Raw genomic sequence first — 15,914 nt, 5'->3', positions numbered from 1 at the left:
TAACCATAAAAAATAATAGTTTACTCTTTTTCTATTTTTCCTTTCATTCTACTTCTCTCCCACTTAATATAATTCTACAAGGTCTTTGATCTCCTTAGACTATAGGGTTGCCAGACTACTACTTCTTTTGGAAATTTTTAAGTTATAGCAATTTAAAATCGCAACTAGTATGTATGTTAAACGAGTGAAACTAGTTGAGAGGTATCAAAATTGCAATAAGAAATTACCTACATGTCTTAAAATGTTGTCACACAAATAATTCTAAATAATTTTTTTTAAAAAATAGTTAGTAAATAATTTTTAATTATTATTATTTTTGTAAATAAGTCTAAAATTAAGTAAATTTTATGATGCAAAGTATTTTATATTTTTATACACATAAATATTATAATTATTAATTTTATATAAAAATAATAGAATTAGTATTTTTTATTTTTTAGTTTTCTATTCGATTTTATCTGAATCTCACTCGAGTCACACACTTAAATGTGGTGGATGAAAATTTATCATTAAAATTTTTTTACATATACAAATACTTTATTTGAGTAATACCGAGTCACTTACTATTCGGATCAACTTTTATTAATATAAAATTAATAATTTATTTAAAAAAAACAACAATTTCTCGAAAAAAATTAGGAGCAAGTATATAAGCAGTTTAAAATTACTCTCGGCATAGTAATATATTTATTTAGATAGACCAAGTCACGGCAGAAAGACGACAATTGAATTATGGGAGGATACAATTAGGTACTACCATTGCTGAGCTTATCAAGTAAAACATTACAGTGAAAGTCAATGATCGTTTTTACTTAATAGTCATGCTTGAGGAGCATACCTGTGACGTATTAGCTGCAATAGAGGAAGGCGTGGCTAACTCTTCTGAGGACGACAATGACTCTTCTGAGGTTGGTTCAATGGAGTTGAAAGTGTTAGATAACTATTCTAGTGAGGAGGAGGGTGTGCTGCAAGGTGATATCAGAAGTAAGGGTCGTTTGGTTGATTCTGTGATTAGGGGTGAAGTGTCAACAAAAGAGTGTTTGGTGGATGAGGGTTTGGGGGCTGGTGGTGTGGATGCTATGGGTCCGACAGTGGCTATCTGTGATGCTGTGAATGAGCCTTCTGAAAATGTGGAGAGGGGAGTCCAAATAGTAAGAGATGAATTGAATTTGTCAGACCCGTTTGGATTAGACGCATTGATTTGAAAAAATTCAGAATCACGGGATATGAAGACAATTGGGATAGCGCAAGTCGATCCCGTTCAATCTAAAAATAAGAAAGAGAGGGTCAATGTGCGTGAATCCCTTCGGAAGGCACGCTCTGTGAAAGGTAGTCGAGGTAATGAAGGAGGGAAGAGACATAAGAGTGCAGTTTTCATAGAACCCTCTCGAAAAAATCCTAAGAATCATAATAAAGAAGCGTCAATGCCATCGCAACTTAGAGGACAGGTATCGCTAACTGATGAAATCTCAGCTAATACTTCCAAGAGCTCCTATAACTCGCATCCTTTCAATCCTTCAGTGGAGGTGGGGGAGCGAATGGTTGCTACAGATTGTGATGATGAGGTAATGACATCGAAGTTACTAGACATTGGCAAGAAGGTTGGTTTGGTTGTACATGGGAATGATGAGCAGGTTCGAGAGAAATTGATTGAGATGGAGCTACATGATAGAACGATTGCGAAAAAATATGGGGTTCGCTTTGATACTAAATGAAGATTGACTCATTTAATTGTCGAGGGTTAGGGAGTGCGGTAAAGCAAAAGAAGGTGTGTGAGATTGTTCGCTCTGAAGGTCTGGAGTTATTGGCGATTCAGGAAACAAAACTTGAAATATGTAATAGTAATTTATGTGCGCGTCTATGGGGTTCTGTAAATTTTGATTGGTGTGCCATGTCTTCCATTGGCAAAAGTGGGGGTATGCTTTCACTTTGGGATACTTCCAAAGGTAAAATACTTTTCTCCTTTTCTGGTACTGGATTCCTAGGTGTTTGCTTGCAGGTATTGGCTACTAGAAACCTATGTGTTGTGGTGAATGTCTATGCATCGTGTAGACTAAGTGAGAAGAGAAAGTTATGGGATAATTTGCTCATGACAAGAAGGGGTTTTGGCAAATTTATGTGGTGTATATTGGGTGACTTCAATGTTGTGCAACAAGTGAAAGAGAGGAAGGGTTGTCAGGTAGACCATGGTATATTTGAAATGGAGGGCTTCAATTCTTTCATTCAGGAAATAAAACTTGTGGATCTTCCACTTGTGGGTAAAAAATTTACATGGATAAAAGGGGATGCTTCTATGATGAGCAGACTGGATAGAGTCCTTGTTTCTAGTTCCTGGCTTGATTACTGGGGAAATGGTTTCATTCAGGTTCTGAGCAGATATGTGTCTGATTATTGTCCCATTATTTTTAAGCACAAAGTGGTTAACTAGGGTTCGAAGCCGTTTCGATTTAATAATTGTTGGCTGACTCATAAAGAAGTTGTGGAGGTGGTGGAGGAAGCGTGAAAAAGAGATATTACCCTCCATGGGCTGCCTAGAGAGCTAGCCAGAGGTTAAGGAATGTTAAGATTGCATTGAAAAAATGGAATATTGAGGTATTTAGAAATGTTGATAAGGTGATTTCTGATTTGACAACTGAGTTGAGCTTGATTGATCATAAAAATTCTGTGATAGAACTTTCTGATGTGGAAAAGAAGCGTCAACAGATGTTGGTGGGTGATATTTGGAAGGTTAGGAAGAATAGAGAGTCTCATAGCCCAAAAAGCTCGGGTGATATGGGGGAAGGAGGGTGATTTAAATACAAAGTTCTTTCATTTGTGTTAATGGGAGGCAGCGACGAAATAATATACATGCGCTCCAAATTGGGGAGAGATGTGTCGAAGAGGTTAATGAGATTAAAGCAAGTGTGATGTCCTATTTTCCGGCTCATTTTAGTAGTAGAAGTTGGCTTCGACCTACTATTGATATTAATAATTTACCAAGAGTTTCTATTATACAGAATGAGGAGCTTGTTAATGCTTTTTCGGAGGAAGAAGTAGGAAGGATGATTTTGGAGTGTGAGGGTGATAAAAGTCCGGGGCCTGATGGTTTCAATTTTGTGTTCCTTAAGAGGTTTTGGGGGAGTGATTAAGGAAGAAGTGATGGGTATGCTTACTGAATTTTGTAGAAATGGGAAGTTACCTAGGTCTTTGTTATCTTATTTTATAGCACTTGTGCCAAAAGTGTCTTGCCCACAACAGATATCTAATTTTTGGCCTATCTCATTATTAGGTTGTCTTTATAAGATTATTTCCAAGCTTTTGTCAAATAAGTTGAAAGAGGTTTTGGATTTAATAATTTCAGACGAACAATCAGTTGGATTATGTGCTGAGGTATAATAAGAGGTGTTTTGTGTTAAAGCTTGATTATGAGAAGGCGTATGATTCGGTAGAGTGGGAATATCTTTTGTTTATATTACGTAGCCTTGGATTTTTAGACAAATGGGTCAGTTGGATGGAAGCTTGTATGTGTGGGGGAAGCCTATCAGCTTTGATTAATGGTTGTCCTACATTGGAGGTTCATATTAAGCGGGGCCTAAAACAGAGGGATCCTCTTGCCCCCTTTTTTTTTTTTTGTGGCAGCGGAAGGGTTAGGAGTTCTTATGCGGAAGGCAGTGACTTCTGGATTGTTCTCTGGTGTGAAGATTGGGGTAGGGGGACCAGATATTTCTTTGCTGCAGTTTGCAAATGACACATTGATTATGGGAGAGGCTTCGGTGCAGAATTTGTGGACTTTGAAAGCAGTATTGCGTAGCTTTGAATTAATGTCAGGTATGAAAATTAACTTCCATAAATCTTTTGTATTGGGGATTAACACTGGTGATGACTTTGAAAACTTGGCTGCGGAGTTCCTACATTATAAGATTGGTAGTTTCCCATTAAAGTATCTCAGGTTACAGTTAGGTGTTAACCCAAGAAAGCCTAGTGCATGGAAGGGTGTGTTAGAGGCTCTTAAAAAGCAGTTAGCGTCATGGAAGCATAGGTATTTATCGATTAGAGGTAGGGTGACTTTGATTAATGTTGTTCTTAATTCTATGTCATTGCACTCGTTATCCTTTTTTAAGGTGCCAAAGTCGGTAATAAAGGAGATTGTCACTATTGAACACAATTTTTTATGGAAGGGTGTTAAGGATGGATCTAAAATCCCCTTGGTGAAATGGAAAACGACATATAGATCGAGGAAGAATGGTGGCTTGGGCATTAGGAATGTGTAGTGGTTTAATTAGGCGCTTCTTGGTAAATGGTTGTGGCGAGGTGTTAACTGTTCTAGTTCATTGTGGGTGCGGGTATTGGAATCTAGATATGAAAGATTAGCTTCTTTTATTTAGTGTTCATCAGTTTACAACAGATGTTCTTTGTGGTGGCGTGATTTGCTGGAAGTTATTCATCAAGGGAATTCATGGCTGAATGAGAAGTTTGATAGAAGTGTGGGTACAGGTTTACACACTCTTTTTCTGGAGAGATAAGCGGGTAGTCGGGGTGCGATTGTGTGAAGCATTTCCGCGATTATTTGCGTTGGCGAGGAATGCTGAATCATGTGTATTGGAGAATGGTTTTCATGATGGCACTAGGTGGGTTTGAAATGTTAATTGGCGAAGAAGACTCTTTCAACATGAGATCTCGAGCTTTAATCTTTTGTTGGAGCTTGTGGATGGAGTTTCTATTAAGTTACTACAAGAAGATAATTGGGTATGGAGGGCAGATTCTTAAGGTTGTTATTCAGTGCAATCTGCGTATTCATGGCTATTTGAACTTTTAGTGGTCCTAATAGTGTAGATCATTGTACGGCAGATGCCTTGCAAAGGCTATAGAGAGGGAAGGTCCCTCTTAAGTGTCTGATTTTTTCTTGGCAATTGTTGTTGAATGCACTTCCTTGTAAAGGTTTATTGATTGATCGTGGTGTTCAAATTGATGATATAACTAGTTGCTTCTGTCATGGTTTGGAGGAACTTCCAACTCATTTATTTTTAACGTGTTCAGTTTCATCTCAAATCTGGTACTTTACTGCACGTTGGCTTGAATTTTCACTAGTTTTTCCTTCAGATTTATCGACTCATTTGCTTTCTTAGGTTGGTGTTGGCTGTAGTAAAAGAGAAGGAATATGCTTATTAATTGTTTGGGTAAGTACAATATGGTCTTTGTGGTTGCATAGAAATAGAATTGTATTTTCAAATGATGTTTTGGATGAGAGAGAGGTCCTAGATTCTATTATTCTGAGATTCTGAAAATGGCTATCACTTGTTAGTAAGGGAGAAGCTATTATGTTAGTTGATAGGTATTTGAACTCACGAAATTGCATCTGACTTAATTTTGTATAAGTATATTTTTGCTTTTTATTTCTCTGAGTAAATAATTTTTTCTGTGTATATGAGTTTTGAGTTTTCCTTAAATTCTTTTTAATAATATTTGTTTTACCTATAAAAATAAATATTTATTTAAATAGTAGGTAATTATCATAACATAAAAATTGTAAGTTGGAAAGCAAGTTCAAGATATCGTGTTTGGTGAAAGGGAACTGTATGATTTGACCACGTAAGTTTGAAATTAGATGGTACGTTTATGATATGTTTAATAACATTTACTTCACCGAAAATAACTATTTTTTTAAAAGCTTTTGAAATAAGTTTTTGAATAAGCTAAACTAACTCCATTTAATTTTAGGGTGGCAAAATTTACTTTTTGTTGAGCATAGGATCCATTAAAATTTTAAAACACCCATATATTTATAGTTTAAAAATAGAATCTAACTCCTCTCAATAAAAAATCTCACCGGTTGATTTTTGAAATTTTTTAATGATTCATTTTATTTAGATTTTATCTTTTAAAATTAATCATGTTATTTAGAATAATGAACATGATTTTGCTTTTATCATACAAACGAGTTTAACCTTTTAAAACTATATTTAAAATCTTATTTTTAAATATAAATTAATTTTATAACCTTAATTTTTTGTTGACTAAAATTTAGATGAATTAAGATTCAGTGATTCAATGTTTAAATATAAAATATGTCTATGTTAAAAATTACTTCTAAAGGTACTTATACCTTACTTTATTAACAAAGGTGTAACATTAATAACTAGATTCAAATTCACATCCTTGTGAAATACAGAACTAATTCTTATTATTAAACCCAACTTTAGTGGCTAACCTTAATTGTTTTAAGTTAAATTGTAAATTTCGTTTTTATATTTGTATCATTTTTAGTTATTTTATAAAACAATTTCTATATTTTAATATTTATATAAAAATAATTTATAAAAAAATCATACTTATTTATTAAAGTTATAACGATACTAGAATATTTTATGCAATGATTAAAATAAAATAAAAATCCAATATATAGATAAAATTAACATAGTTGTGAAGTCAACAAAATACTAATACATCTCATAACTTTAGTAAACAGTGACAGTAAACTTGCAAACATTTGTACATGTAAGTATTAAAATGTATTGTTTTAAAATTAATACGAAAAATAACATTAAGTATAGATATTAAAACTTTAATTTAACCATTATTTTAAAACTAATTCTCATAACATTGGCTTTTAAAATATTAAATACTATAACAAAACCTAAATCTATGTAAGTCGACGTGTGAGATTTGATCTTAAAATTAATTAATTAATTAATTAAAAAAGAAAAAAAAGAGCAGCCAATAGCCATTCATAAAAAACTTGGTCAATACAGACATCTCTGTCTCTTCAAAGTTGAGAAACAGAAACTGGCAAGCTGGCTTGCCTTTGGTCAACCAATCAATGAAAAATGACAGAAGTTTCTCAGAACTTTTCTTTAATTTTTTTTCCTTAATTTGCGTGAGGAAGAGAACCCAAATAAATTATGAGTTATATATCATTTAAACGATTTTATTATTCTAAATTTATAAGATTGAGTTGAATTAATAAATAATAAAAATTTTATTAAAATTTAAAATATCGATTAAACTTTAATATTTATAATAAACAAAAATTTATTAAAAATTTTATTCTACTTATTAAATTTTATTTTTAAGATTCATATTCTTTATTAATCATTTAAAAATGCACATAAAATATAAAATAACATGTAAAAATCTCTTTTTTATTGTTACATCAAACTTTTTCAAAAGATGAACTCATATGGACCCGAACCATCTCTTCTCTCTGTGCAAAGTATAAGCTTCTAGAATGTGTACTGTAGCCAAGCCATGCGTCTGTGTTCTTCTGTATGCTTGTGAGGACTCCAATTATTTACTCTTCAATTTTAACCCTTTTGCTATTTGCTCAATTTTTTTTTCCTTCTGAAGCTTACTCGCGTGATAAATGGATTCTGGTTCATTTTGCATGTTCTGTTGGTCTGAAAATGGTGTATGTTGTGTAAACTCTTATTTGGGTTTTTCACTGTTGCTTAATCTATTCTTGTTCTTATCTCCAATTTTCTATACAGGGTGCAGAAAGTATGCAACTTTTTTTTTTTGTCTTTTGAGATATATATGCATTTGGGGCATCACTGTTCAATTGCGACCCTTTTTTTTGCTCAACTATTTTTTCCTTCTGAGGCTTATTTGTGTTATTTAATAGATTCTGGTTCATTTGCATAAAGTTGTATGTTGGGTGAACTTTTCAGTGTTGTTTAATCTATTTTTGTCTCTCTCCAAAATGCTATCTGGGGTGCAAGAATTTTAAAACTTTTTGCATTTTTGGCTTTTGGTTTGTAGATGTATTTGGGGTGTCACTGTTCACTTCTTAGTTGTGTTTTTCTTGTTTTTTAGGTGGAAATGGTATCGTGGATGTTTATTCTTGACAATCATTGTTTCAGGTGATTTGCTGAATTGATTATAGGTTTATGATCAGAGATAGTGCATAAGAATCATAGCCAATTGTTTATGCAATGAAGTGCTTTTACTACTTCAAAGACAAATCGAGGAGCCCAAAGCAAAGGTCAGCACCTGAACTGAAAGAGCAAGATGAACTTCAGTTTTCAGGGCCTGAAAGGGTCACCAAGTCGTCATGCTCGTCTCTGTCGCCTCGAGGTATACCGGAACTGTATGAGGAGAAGGGTCACAATTTGAGGGCCTTCTCCATTACTGAGCTCAAACGTGCAACAAGTGATTTCAGCAGGGTTTTGAAGATAGGAGAAGGTGGATTTGGAAGTGTTTATAAAGGTTCAATCAAGCCTGTTGATGGAAATGGTGCTCCTGTTTTAGTTGCCATCAAAAGGCTTAACAAGGATGCATTGCAGGTATGAGAGTCAATGAATTTCTTGGAAAGTGATTTATCAGAAAATGCCACAAATAAACATAAATTTTTATGCTCAGAGATGAAAATTAGTAAATATGAAAAGCATAAATTTAGTTTAAATAAATCAGACAGGGTGAAAATTTTTCTTGTCTCCTCTTTTTTCTTGATATTATATTTATTCATGTGATGTGATCCATCAAAGAAGTATCATGCAACTTTTCATGCAATACGTGACTATTTTTACTTTTCATGCGATTTTAGTATTTTTTCGAAGTCAATATCCACAGCCCATGGACTTGGCATATTGGCTAATGAGATGTTCTCTCTACCTTGATGGGAATGGATTCTCTCATGCAAGATCTTACCTATCTAATCTCAATCAAGGGAGAGACAAATACAACATTTTTGCATGAGGAGATCTAGTGAAAATCATGCATTAGGGGATCCATTTCCTTGTGTGGAGTGTGGACTGGTCAAACTTGAACCTTTCTCCAATTCTTAGGGAAATTAATTACCTTGAATGCACCACCCACCAATGTGGGGAGTCCATCCTTAAGATTTCTCAGGGAGAGACGATCTCATTTGATAATTATTTCCTGTTATTCAGTTATCTCAAGATTCCATATTACTTTATCCTATTTTAATCTATATTTATGTAAGTTAATTTCAAAATCACATTTATAGATGTCTATGCACAATATTATCTTCTTTCATCCTGGGACCTTAGGTTCAAGAGTAAGATAGTGAGGGTCTGAAAGTGTCATATTTTTGGATAATATCACCTATTTAGGAGCTGTATATTTACTGTTAGCAGCTAGGATTTGATTTCAATATTTTTACTTAGTCAGGACTTGTTTCCTAGTTTTCTTGTTTCCGGCAATATGAGGTTGTAATTGTGTTATAGATAATATTGATATGCTGAAGATTTCCTCAAGAGATTCAGACACAAAAATCCTCTCTTTCAAGATACTTACTTCCCTGATGCATTTGTAGCCATTTTTCTATTGGAAAATTTAGTTGATTCAATTGAATTAATGTTAAAGGACTATTTTACTGACATAATACTGTAATGTAACTCCGTAGCAAATGGGGTTCTGGATGTCAGGTATTGCTTAATTCAGAAAGTAAATATTATTCTTAATGAAAAACATGAAGGGATTATGAGTTATTAAAGGATCTATCTTCACTACTGTTTTAATTCTATAATGGACAATATTTTTATGTTAGTAAATCACTATCCTGAATATATTATGCTTTTGTTGTTTATGCATGCCCATATTTGTTAGTAACATTTAGCTTAAAGAAGCTAGATTGCTCTTTTTTTTTCTTATGCTTTCTTTTAATATTGAATATGTTGACATTGGGATGCTTTGTTCTTGTATTAAATATGGTGATATCAGAATATTCTTTTGACCATTTTTCTGTCATGTAGGGCCACAAGCAATGGTTGACTGAAGTTCAGTTTCTTGGTGTTGTGGAGCACCCAAATCTTGTCAAGCTTATTGGATACTGTGCTTTGGATGGTGAAAGAGGGATCCAGAGACTACTTGTGTATGAATACATGCCAAACAAAAGCTTAGAATTTCATCTTTTCAATAAAGCCTATGATCCGCTTCCTTGGAAAACAAGACTTGAAATAGCACTTGGAGCAGCTCAGGGGTTATCCTATCTTCATGAAGAATTAGAAGTTCAGGTTCCAGTTAAAGCATTATGACTATATATTATCCCTGCTTCCCTCACTAACCAGAATTAGAAGTATACAATCATTTATGTATTTTCACCTATTAGTTTAAGCTTTTAATAGAATTTGCCCTTAAGATTGTATTAGTGCCTTTATGACCATGTGGTCAAGACTACAATCCTTACTGCACTAGCGGGTGCATGTGTTATCCATACTTTAAGACCAACATGATTTCAAGGGACAGGACATGTTAGAAATTAAAAGCACTAATGTTTATTCACCGAACAACTTAAGCTTTTAAGGGAGTCACTCCTCAATAAGAGGAATCAGATAAACCTAGCTATGAACACTGAAATAGCTAGGAAACTCTCAGAATATATACTTCTTGTCCATATTAAATTTGATACGTATGTAGAAAATCTCTTTAGGGTAAGTGATTCTTATCTGATGACCATGTGAATGTCAAAGAACTTCCCTCCTTCTTTGTCTTATGCTAATTCAGTCAATGGCCGTGTGTTTCGGATTTTTATGCTGTTGTCACAATAATTTATATCATTAATTTAACAGTGGCAATTGTTCTTTTCACTCAATTGGTTTTCTCAGTGTTAGATGGCTTTTATATCCTCTACTAAAGATTTGTATGGTAACGCCGTAGGTGATATATCGAGATTTTAAATCGTCCAATGTATTGCTGGATGAAGATTTTAAGCCAAAGCTTTCTGATTTTGGACTTGCTAGGGAGGGACCAGTTGCTGGGGATACTCATGTTTCAACTGCGGTAATTTTTTGTGTTCCCTGTGATTATTCAGTAGCATTTACACTTTTGCTTTGGTGTATTGTATCTGTTGATCCAAGAGAATTTGGATACTGGAAAATATCCTGTTGGATTTTTCTGTGAATATAATTTTGTTATAAACTTCAATATTTCCATAATTGTTGGTGATAAAACTTCCAACGTGTTCTACTGCATAAATATTCTTCTGCTTAGATTCTAAACTTAATTACACTATTTGTAAACAGAGGAGTAGTAACACACTCTCTAACACGCATCTTACTTTTGGTTGAAATTTATTAGAAATCATGAAATCAATTAAATCGGAGTAAGACACGTAATTTTGTGATTCTCAAAAAATTTTAGCTAAGTAATTGTGTGATTAACATGGCATCCAAATATAAGCAAAAAATCCGTGCTATAATGCATTTACACTTGATCATCAAGATTATAAGTGTTTATGTAAATTTTTCTTGTGTTAGGTGATGGGAACACATGGTTATGCTGCTCCAGATTACATTGAGACAGGCCATCTCACTGCCAAGAGTGATGTGTGGAGTTTTGGTGTGGTGCTATATGAAATGCTTACTGGCAGGCGTTCCATGGAAAGAAACAGGCCGAAAACGGAGCAGAAACTATTGGAGTGGGTGAAGCACTATCCTCCTGATAGCAAAAAGTTTGATACTATTATGGATCCGCGCCTTAAAGGACAATACTCCATTAATGGATCACGAAAAATTGCCAAACTCGCCGATCATTGCCTGCGTAAGAGTGCAAAAGACCGGCCAACAATGAGTCAGGTGGTAGAGATATTGAAGCAGATAATCATCCAAGATTCTAATGAAGAACACCCTGCAGATAATAAGAGTATTGAGGAATCTGAAAGTGATCCAGTTGAGGCTGAAGAAGAGCCAAAACAACCAGGCTCTTCAGAGTTATGGAAAAAAAGGATGGAGCATCTTGCAAAACTTGGTGAACATGTTGAGAGTGCTAGTAGAAGAAGATTTATGATCCTTCAGAAAGCCAATGTTTCTTCATAGTAAAATTTCATTATGTCTAAGTGTGGCTGGGAACATGGTCCATTTTGGGCCAATGATGGATATACAAAACAGGCAAAAAAACTAGATGTCATTGATGTATAGAATGCTGAACACTAATAGCACTACATTGCTAATGATCTTTTTGTTGTTCAGTGGCCATATATTTTGTTTGCTATGAATGATAGCTATGAATATATTGTTAATTTAGTAAGTTATTCTGTGGTGTATAGTTTGTGACTTTTTTCTGTGTATGTGAGAGAGAGAGAGAGAGAGAGATAGAGAGAAAGAGAGAGATTTTCTACAACACCATTGTTGTACATATTAATGACATTATGTCCATGTTAGACGCTTCTGTTGAAGTTTTCTTTAACATAATTGACATGAAGAAAACTTTACAGCCAAAAAAATATTATGAACCAAATTAAGGGGAAAAAAGAAAGAACTGAATTTATATTTTAGAGTTTAAATAAATGCAAAGAATCATTAATATAATTTTTCCTGAAATAAATTGTGCATAAGATTCTAGAATGTGTATTTCTTTAGTTAGATTAGTATCTATAAGAAGCACCTTAACTTGTTTGATAGTCAAAATACACATGTAAATACACATTTGATTGTTGTAGAGTTTGATGTAACTAAACAAATTATAATTTAATTGATTAAATACATATTCAAATTTCAAATTTGAGTGTAATTTTTTATTGCTGCAAAAGTGTATAGTTTTTATTATCCAAGAACTATTATAACTGATGTGGTCTCTCTCAGAATTAATTTAAAGTTTTACTAACTAGTAGTCTAAGAACATCAATTAAAGAATTAAAAAACACTTGTTTTCTTCTTAAAATCAAGTAAAGATGTATTGGAAGTTATATAGTTTGATTTAGTTAACAACACTTTTATTTAAAAATAAAAAAAGTGATTCTAATTCTTAACTAATATTTAAAGACACTAGTTAGCATTTATCATTTGAGTATTTAGTTGTCAAATTTTAAATGAACATAAAACGATAATGAACGTGAACATTTTTAACTTGCATAGCATAACACAAATTTTCATCAACAGTCAATTGTGTGATAAAATTGAAAACATACTCCAATAAAATATTATTCATTTGTGTATTAATAAATAAACTTTATTAAAATAATATACCAAAAACTATAATAAAAAATTAATATTTAATTGTAAAAGTAATTTTTATTTTTTAATAAAAAAGATATCATCATTCATTATTATAAAAATAAAATTCCCTTCTTCCAAAGAAGCATTGGTTACCGGAGACGGGTCATTTGTGGATGGAACAGATGAGAAGTTCAAATTGAATTCATTGTTGCACACTTGTGTGTGAGTTGTCACTGAGTTCTTAGTTCCCATTGATATTAATATTATTATTATTATCATCATTATGTATCCATCGTTAAAAAGCTTACACGCTACACCTTATTGATTATGTACTATTTATTAGGTAAGCAGATCCATCAACTTCAATCAATAATAGACATCTATAAAATAATTAAAGGAAAGAGAAATGTTATTTCCACAATTTTTGGGATACTCTATTAAAAATATTTTTTATTATTATTAGTCTATTTTTAAAAAATTAAAATAATATTTTAAAAATTAAAAAAATATGTTAAAAAAACATCTTGTTAGTAATGCTCTTAAAAGAAAATACTTATAGTATTTTATTAAAAATCTATTATATTTTTAATATAACAAATACGTTATTTTTTTAATACTTTTAAATACTTAAATAAATTCTTATACAACAAACCCGTAATTAAATATAGGAAAGAAAAGTGTTGGTAGTATGCTTCTTAACATTAGTTTGAATATAGTTTTAAGAATTATAAAATTAATTATGACATTTGTTAAATTAAGAATAAGACTGATGTATTTTTAAAATTTTAAATAAATTTTATTCAATAATAAAAAAATTATTTGAAAAATTATGTTATAAAATGCGTTATTAACATTTTTTTATATGAGAAAAAATTTTAGTACATACATGTATTTATTGTCTTAAAAATATTATTAATATTTAATAATTTTTTTAATAATCAGAAAAATTAACATACATATAAAGTGTGAGCATTTAAAGTTATTTAATTTTTTATAAATGATTTTTATTTATCTATTATTTTATTATATATCATAAGAGGCACTTAAAGAAATAATTTACAAAATTAAATAAGCAGAAACATTTTTTCCTGTTCCATACTACTAAATTTTCACACATGGAAATTGGGTCAACCAAATCAACCTCACCACTTTTCAATTATATTGTTCATCCCATTAATACACTCAATTAAAATTTATTATTATTTTTAGATGAGACTAATAGCAGGAATTTCAATTACTAGTTGTTAGTGAAGTATAGACAAAAATAAAATAAAATAAAATAAAATGAAAGCGTCAATAACTCCGCCCGATAATTTATATCTGCAAGTTATAGGCATTACAATAATATCATTATTTACTTAATATCTCTCATCTTTGTAGATCTATTTTGTTATATCATATTGTTTATTACATTTATTATTTCTCTTCTCTTTTTATCTATTTAGACATCATACTTTAAGAGATATTTATTAAATATTCTTCTATAATTCTATGATATAATGAATAAATATGAATCTTTAGGTTTATATTCATTTAATAATTTCTCAATTTATGGTTTCTAAGAATACGTTTTGTGAGACTAATTTTTCTAACTAATCTATAACATTTTTCATCTACAATAATTCCTACATCGAATCTAAAGTTACATTCTTAAGGATCCAAACCCTTTTATTTGGACAACTCAATTGGGAGATTTGAGTGGCTATGATTATATTTCTATGGATATTCTTATTACATGGGATGCACACATGATGGTGGAGTAATGTAACAAGGTTTCACTCCTCTAGATCTTCAATAAAGTTTCTTTGACACTTTTCTTTCCATTGCCTCAATTTTCATGAAAAAGAAAAGGCATCTCAAAGTAGGAAGAGAGATAAGAGGAGAAAAAAAAGGGTCAAACCAAAATGTCCAAAAAGTTAAAAACACAAACAAAAAGAGCCAAAAATCTTTGTTGGGCCTTTTTCTCCCAATTGAAACCCAACTACACTTTTTCTTTACAAAAGGCATCAAAGATTCATCCCGGTTTAATCAGAATCTTCATGGATTATTGTTGATTGCACTTCTTTTCATTGGGAATTTCCCATTCCACCCTTTTTCCTTTCTTCAAAAATTGGACTCTTTCACCGCTCATCATATCATGGATCATTTTGATTAGGCAACTGCAACTGTGCCTGTTCTCACAGTCTTGTTGGGTGTGGAGTTTTGATTGGTCTCTGATTGTCTCACACCCCTTTTGGAAGAAAGCTTCCAACTTTTCTCCTTTGCCTCATCATGCTCTATCTGTTCCTGCCTGCACTCTTTGCTACAGAATGGTGTGTTCCCTCTGCAAAATTCACTTCCCATCAGAAATCAATTCATCCAAGTAAAGTTTGTATCACCATCAATGTTTAATCCAGAAAATAAGAAAAGCTCCCAATAAAATTAAGAAACTTTTTTCACCCTTAGAAACATCTAATACAGGAGTTCAACTTAATTTGAAAAATAATTATTTATTTTCATTAACTTTCTTAAAAAATAAAAATATTAACTCCACAAAATTAATTTGTTACCAAACATGATACTAATTGTAGATTTATTGTACATACTTTATAGTAGATCTGAAAACTGAGAGTCTATAACAGAAGAAGAAAACAAAACTTCTCCTTAGGTCCCACTTGAAATTCAATGTAAAAATAAAATCTTTAACAAATAAGTTTGATAGAATCAAGCAAGATCAGCATCTGGGTATGATTAGATTGTTCATAAATTGAAGGAAATTTAGAATTGAATGGAAACTAAGCTAACCTGTACATGAAGATGTCATGGTTTTGGCCAAGTGGTTTGTTGCAAAGAAAGCAAGCTTGGAGGAAGTGAGGCTCCTCATAGTGATTTTCACTTCCAGCATAGTAAAACATGCTAGATCTTGGGGAAGGAATTGAAGAAGATGATGATGGAGGAGGTGATGAAGGAGGGGAAGAATATGTAGCCATAGATTAGTTGAAAGAAGGAGCTAGAAAATGCAGGGAATGGAACCAAAGAAAAATGGCTATTATATAATGAGAGGCT

At 32.1% G+C, this 15,914-nt stretch overlaps 2 protein-coding genes across 3 annotated transcripts; one reads left to right on the top strand and one right to left on the bottom strand.

Moving 5' to 3' along the window:
* The first annotated feature begins 7,131 nt into the window (after positions 1-7,131).
* On the top strand, positions 7,132-11,974 carry LOC113849546 (probable serine/threonine-protein kinase PBL19). 2 transcript variants are annotated; one of them, XM_027479531.1, is made up of 5 exons: positions 7,132-7,250; positions 7,836-8,258; positions 9,690-9,950; positions 10,594-10,716; positions 11,193-11,974. In XM_027479531.1, the coding sequence occupies exons 2-5, from the start codon at positions 7,908-7,910 to the stop codon at positions 11,748-11,750; spliced, it is 1,293 nt and encodes a 430-aa protein (XP_027335332.1). In that variant the 5' UTR covers positions 7,132-7,250; positions 7,836-7,907; the 3' UTR covers positions 11,751-11,974. The 2 variants fall into 2 exon arrangements, with proteins under 2 accessions (XP_027335332.1, XP_027335333.1); XM_027479532.1 differs by having other exon boundaries at positions 7,184-7,228; positions 11,193-11,962.
* A 2,401-nt stretch (positions 11,975-14,375) lies between these two features.
* LOC113850222 (FCS-Like Zinc finger 3-like) lies at positions 14,376-15,914 on the bottom strand. Its single transcript, XM_027480664.1, has 2 exons — positions 15,654-15,914; positions 14,376-15,192 (listed from the first exon to the last, which is right to left on the bottom strand). Exons 1-2 carry the CDS (start codon positions 15,836-15,838, stop codon positions 15,021-15,023), a joined length of 357 nt encoding a protein of 118 aa, XP_027336465.1. The 5' UTR covers positions 15,839-15,914; the 3' UTR covers positions 14,376-15,020.

The sequence above is a fragment of the Abrus precatorius genome, unplaced genomic scaffold (assembly GCF_003935025.1).
Source record: "Abrus precatorius isolate BTA unplaced genomic scaffold, Abrus_2018 Scaffold9, whole genome shotgun sequence".
NCBI lineage: Eukaryota > Viridiplantae > Streptophyta > Magnoliopsida > Fabales > Fabaceae > Abrus > Abrus precatorius.
This window is presented reverse-complemented; position numbering and strand designations above follow the sequence as displayed.